Raw genomic sequence first — 6,584 nt, 5'->3', positions numbered from 1 at the left:
TTACTTTTTGCTCGATTGTCTCACTGTTTGTCTGGTTGTCTCACTGTCTATCTGTCTCACAGTTTGTCTGATTGTCTCACTGTCTATCTGTTTCACAGTTTGTCTGATTGTCTCACTGTTTGTCTGGTTGTCTCACTGTTTATCTGTCTTACTGTTTGTCTGATTGTCTCACTGTTTGTCTGGTTGTCTCACTGTCTATCTGTTTCACAGTTTGTCTGATTGTCTCACTGTTTGTCTGGTTGTCTCACTGTTTATCTGTCTTACTGTTTGTCTGATTGTCTCACTGTTTGTCTGGTTGTCTCACTGTCTGTCTTACTGTTTGTCTGATTGTCTCACTGTTTGTCTGATTGTCTCACTGTCTATTTGTCTTACTGTTTGTCTGATTGTCTTACTGTTTGTCTGGTTGTCTCACTGTCTATCTGTCTCACAGTTTGTCTGATTGTCTCACTGTTTGTCTGGTTGTCTCACTGTCTATCTGTCTTACTGTTTGTCTGATTGTCTTACTGTTTGTCTGGTTGTCTCACTGTCTCTGTCTCACTGTTTGTCTCACTGTCTATCTGTCTCACAGTTTGTCTGATTGTCTCACTGTTTGTCTCAATGTCTATCTTTCTCACAGTTTGTCTGATTGTCTCACTGTTTGTTTGGTTGTCTTACTGTCTATCTGTCTTACTGTTTGCCTTTTTGGCTCTCAGTCTGTCTGTCTGTCTGTCTTACAGTTTGTCTGTATCACAGTTTGCTTGTCTTACTCTCTGATTGACTGTCTTTCTGTCTGTCTGTCTCACAATTTGTCTGTCTGACCAATTGACTGTCTGTCTCACTGTTTGACTTCCTATCTGTCTAACTGTCTGTCTGTCTGATGGGTTTTTGCTGAGGTTTTAAAAACTGGAAAATTGAATGACATTTGAGAAAACACCTAGTGGATATTCTATTGTCAGACTAAGACCATAAACACCAGTATTTGAAAAATCAAACTGTAATAAAATAAAATATAAACATATTGAATACAATGTCTAGTGGTCTGTCCCTACCTAGCTACTATGTTGTTTTTTTTTGTTGTTGTTTGTTTGTTTGTTTGTTTTTTGGGGAGGAGTGTTTTTAATGGAATGAATTATTAATATTGTATTAATATTATATTAATATGATATTCCACCAACCCATTCGATGATGATTTGCATGAGTCTGGAACACCTGAAAGTTGGAATGAAACACTTTCTAAATACATATTTTGTGCCTTTTTTATTTTGAAAGACAGAATTCACCAACATCCTAAATAGCGCAGTTCAACATTATATTTCATGCTTCTTGTTTTCTTGACACGGGTAATTGCTATTTAAGAAAAGTGAACATCAAACAAAAAAAGTGTGCTGGAAAAGGTTTAGAACACGTTCTGACATGCCTGTAGAGGGATAAAGTGCTATCAGTGTTTTCTGAATTTAAAACAAATCAAGACATGTATAAAATAAAAAGGAAATGAATCACAGTTTCACCTCCATTCCATGCAACATTACTGGGCTGAAAGGAGTTTACTCAGTAAATTCCAAGTTTATGATGGACGATGAGTATTAGTATGAGGTGTTATTTAATTTGTTAATTATGTCACACTGGTGTAAGAACTGCTTAGAACCCGAGAGCGTGGCAAGATAGAGGCCATTGTACATTTCATTATATTGTAAATGTGTAGTATTTTTCCTACACATATTGTTTTCAATGTTCAACTTGCGTTTTTTAAGTTACTGTATTGGTGGATGTCTCCTTTTTTTGTATGTTTGGCCTGTATCTAGTAATAGTGAATCAATAGTATGATAGTATTATTACTAATTTGCTTGAAAACCACTTGAACAGCTTCTTCACAAAGATCTTTTGAAACAGGTCATGAAATGAGACATCTAAGTCCATTACTAACAGTCGCTGTCATCATGTCGGGCCTAGTGCATTATTAACTGCAGGGCTAAAAATCATTCAATTATTTATATTGCTCGCTCATTAATTGCCATACCTACCCCACTAGCTAGCAGCGTTTTACTGATTACTGTTTTGAATATTATTGCCTACCTTAAATATCTATTTGTCAGTGGTCAGGGATCTGGGCCTTCCTGATTGGAAAGTTAGCAATTGAAGCTCCAGCACTGCCACATTTGGGTTCCTGAGCAAGGATTTCAACCCTCTCTGCTCCTGGAGTGCTGTGCCATGGCTGATCCTGCACTCTGACCCAAGCTTCCTAACAAGCTGGGATATGGGAAGAAAGAATTTCATTGTACTGTAATGTATATGTACCAAGGAAAAGACTCTTTCTATTCAGCCAGACAAAACCTTTATCCGTTCATCCAGAGGAAAAATGTAACTCTGTTGTGTAGTTGTTTTAAAGTCATATTTTGTGTAGATTAATCGTTCTACAGCATCAACACTGTATATTATATAATCCTAAAATGTTAATGCTTTACTGATTTTACTGCCAGAAATCACCATGTACAATCTGAATTCATCTCTGTATAATTATAACCATAAATAACGGTAAATTCACAACATATCCTTAATTATCTGTATATCTGTACATACAATGTACATATTTCATATTGTACAGATCTATATGTTATATTTTTCTACATTTATCATTCCTTACACGTATCTTGCACACAATCCAAAGTTAAAATTTTACATTTAGATCTTTATTCTCATTGCACCAATAGTTTCTGCACATTTTCACATTCTTACACACGATGAATATCTGTCTGTCTGTCTGTCTACCTATCTGTCCGTCTGCCGATCTGTCTGTCTGCCTGCCTGCCTAACTGTCTGTCTGTCTGTCTACCTATCTGTCCGTCTGCCGATCTGTCTGTCTGCCTGCCTAACTGTCTGTCTGTCTGTCTGCCTATCTTTCTGTCTGTCTGTCTACCTATCTGTCCATCTGCCGATCTGTCTGTCTGCCTGCCTGTCTAACTGTCTGTCTGTCTGTCTGCCTAACTGTCTGTCTGTCTGCTGATCTGTCTGCCTGCCTGTCTGTCTGTCTGTCTGTCTGTCTGCCTGTGCTGTGGCAGTTGGCATTAACAATAAATGCAGAAGGTAAGCAGTACACAGAGGTTATTCCCAAAGAGCCTTCTAGACTGGATAATTTTTAAATGCATGATGCAACATCATGTAATACTCACTTGGCATAAAAAAAAAAAACGTTGGCATAAATGCACAAAGAAATTGTTGTCTTCTTCACACCGCACCAAAATGCCTGTTTATAATAAATACTGCTCAGAGGCTTCTAATGCAGTTACAGCAATGCTGACAACCTACTTTCCTAGTTGTGTATCTACAGAGAAACGAGAAATGAAAGAAAACAACATTAAGAGTGTTAAGACGCTGTCGTGCTACCATAAGATAACAGCATTCGTCCAGTTCAGCCTCATCAAACTGTGCCCTATATTTGGGCAAGAAGTAATCCTTGAAAAGAAAACAGATATCAGCACAGAAATGTTAATCTTGATATAAAGATCACATCCTATGTTGTTGTTGTTTTTGTTTGTTTTCATATTTACGTTTTATGTCTGCAATTTGGTAGACTCTCTAATCCAAAGCAATTTACAAATATCTGAACTGGGCTGTAATTCATAAAATCAGTTCCCACAATCAATTCCCATAGGTGTGAATAAGTGTGAATGAGTGTGAGTCTGGGTTGTATTGTTTCTGTGATGGCCTGGTGTATGCATTCACATTCTCGAGACATTGGATCATACTTAGAGACATGGACGAATGACTCTATTTATATATGTGCACCACATGTGGGACATTTTGATCCACAGCCATGTGGAGACATAAAGGAAACTTTATATTTGTGGGGTCTGATTTGAAAGCCATGACGTATGCACTTCCAAGTCATATCTGATCCAGAGTGAAAATAAACCTTATACGTCACAACTTAGGCAAAGAGTCCCAGAGTCTTGTTTTTGGCCTTTATTTGTTTGGGGAATGTCACACTGAGCTAACGGTCTTTTGAAAACACAAGGCCGCATGTCTCCCATCCCCCCTATACTACTAACGGCCCCATTCACATTTCCACGGTCACAATTCACAATAGCGATCACGTGACTGCGCTGTAAACCACACACACACACACACACACACACACACACACACACACACACACACACACACACACACACACACGTACGCACACACCATTACATCAGTCTAGAACATTTTAAAGGGCCAGAGACTATTTTCTGTTCGATCAACCCAAAACAACCCTCCAGCCATTTCTAACATATTAATCATCATAATAAAAAAAATATATATATAAGACTTGTGACGTCACAGTCTCTAAATTCTGTTTGTTATTATTATTTTTTAAAACCTCGGAATTGATCCTGTCCCTTTCGACTTAATACTTGCCATCAGACGAGTCATTAGGCAAGTATGAATCTATCAAGTACGTCTTTGATTATACAATTTTAGCTTTTTTTCTATTGTACTATAATGAAATGTTTATTTAAAAAAAACACAGGCCGAAAAAAACATTACTGTCCCTTTTAATCTTTTTTTTTTTCTTTCCGACGCTCGTATTCAAATCGATTTCATTTGCATATCGCACTCCGATTGGCCCGTGTCGGATGGCGGGGCGGAAATCCGAACGCTCGCGCTCGCAAAAGTCGTGACGTGATTGGCTCAGGGCCGCTGCCACGTCCCGGTATAAAAGGCGCCTAAAAATAGACGCGGTCTCATTCCTCTTTAGGCTGCCGTTCAGTTGTGTTCGGAGACGGAGCGCGCTGAGGTAAATGACAACCTGAAAAAAAAACAACACGGTTTTATTTATGTGTTTGTTTTTAAAGCGATACGATCCTAAAACCCGATTGTGAACAGAAAACCGCCTTAAAGAGGAAGTACAATTTTTTTTTTTGGATCATGTTCAAATAAAAATCGGAAAATCCCTTCAGATTAAAGCGGAACTTATCGTGGAAATATTTTTTTAACCCTCACGAACCGATTCGTAGCGATTATGGAGTACAAAGTGGAGGCACACCGGATCATGAGCATCTCGTTGGGGAAAATTTACAACTCCCGAGTACAACGTGGAGGCATCAAGCTACACAAGAACCTCCTGGTGTCCCTGGTCCTCCGAAGCGCCCGACAGGTTTACCTCAGCGACTATTACAGTGGAATGTGTCTCAGTTCCCAGCATGGAGGAGACACCAGGGAGTGGGAAGTCGTGGAGGGGAAGGAGACGCTAACGGCGGCCGTTGAGGGTGAACCGAACGAGTGTCAAACGCGAACCGATTCCCAGCAGGACTCAAACGTCACAGGAGACTCGTCCGAACCCGGTGTGGTTACTGACACCGACTCTGAAAAGACCCAACTGGCGTCCTCGGACACTGCTTCAGAACCGGAAGGGATTTCAGAGCAAAAACCAGCCGCTTGTTCAACCAGGAAACGAAGCGCTGAGAAATCCTCCACCACCACCACCACGACGTCCACGGAATCTCCTCAGAAACGGACTAAAAAGACTTTAGATCCGGAGGAAACCGAGGAGATGGACACGGGCAACGTGTCGAACCTCATCAACATTTTCGGCTCAAGTTTCTCTGGACTATTAAGTAAGGAGAACCCGAAAGAGGACACTCAGGAGGAGGAGGAGGACACGGGGGACTCGGGGCAAATCTGCTGCGACCAAATGCTTAAGAACCTCAACCCATGGAGCACAGCGATCGTCGCGTTTTGAGACTGACTTTTCTTTTTTTTTTTTCTTGTCGACGTGTTCACTCGCACGTGGGGCTTTTTTGGGCCGAGGTTTTCTCGAAAACACGTGGTTGGGGGGGTCGGGACTTCCCCTCCCGCACCGCGGCTACAAGGCCGAACTGCAGCGTTTCCACCGCAGGCCAGTTCCAAATCCACTTCCTGGTTTCTGATGGGCCCTGGAGTATGTCCTCTCAACGGGAGCGGTTTGGATCGAAGCGCGTGCTATAAACTTTAACATGTTGGTGCTACTACAGATTAATGACGTCAAGGGATGTGACGTCAGTGAACGGAACTTATTTTTTTTCCCCACCAGACATTTGTGGGCTCAGCTGAATTTAACCAGCAATCAGATCAGAACGATCAGGAGAGTATTGATCATGTGTGATGTGTTTTTAATGCTGATTCGATTTGTACAAAAAAATGTCGAATGGTGATCACATGATATCCAGATGTTCTGTCTCCTCCCCATGATGTCTTTGTTTTATGAAGACTTGTAAATTTTGTAATGTTCATGTAAATATTGTTTTGCAATGTTGCATTATGAATCTGTATTTTTGGTATTTACTTGTTCTGACTATTACGTGAAGGTCACGTATTAAAAAAAGTGAAACCATCTCCCTTTTTTTCCTCTTTCATTTCTATTTGCACATCTGACTCATTAACCCATAAGATCTTTTTTTTTTTTTTTTAGAACTGATATTAATATTGACCAGGATTTGAATTTGGATTTTTTTTTTTTTTTTTTTTTTTTTATATAAACTGCCACTTCGTGTCTTCAGGAAACTCAGATCTTACATAGGGTGAATATAGTAAAGTGTAACTTCCAGCCAATAAAGACAACCTTAAATGCACTTGAACTCCTCCAC

General features: G+C 40.0%; 2 protein-coding genes across 2 annotated transcripts in view; one reads left to right on the top strand and one right to left on the bottom strand.

The window, feature by feature from the left end:
• The window catches only part of stx6 (syntaxin 6), a 13,324-nt gene extending 12,314 nt beyond the window's left edge, over window positions 1-1,010 (bottom strand). Inside the window, exon 1 of the mRNA XM_046857174.1 lies at window positions 1-1,010. This exon is cut by the window's left edge and continues 765 nt beyond it. The gene's annotated coding sequence lies outside the window, so the exon portion shown is untranslated.
• A 3,690-nt stretch (window positions 1,011-4,700) lies between these two features.
• On the top strand, window positions 4,701-6,333 carry ier5 (immediate early response 5). Its single transcript, XM_046856785.1, has one exon. It carries the CDS (start codon window positions 4,982-4,984, stop codon window positions 5,699-5,701), a length of 720 nt encoding a protein of 239 aa, XP_046712741.1. The 5' UTR covers window positions 4,701-4,981; the 3' UTR covers window positions 5,702-6,333.
• Window positions 6,334-6,584: the final 251 nt, after the last annotated feature.

The sequence above is a fragment of the Silurus meridionalis genome, chromosome 9 (genome assembly GCF_014805685.1).
Source record: "Silurus meridionalis isolate SWU-2019-XX chromosome 9, ASM1480568v1, whole genome shotgun sequence".
Lineage (NCBI taxonomy): Eukaryota > Metazoa > Chordata > Actinopteri > Siluriformes > Siluridae > Silurus > Silurus meridionalis.
Note: the sequence above shows the minus strand (reverse complement) of the source record. Positions and strands in the feature narration are given on the sequence as shown.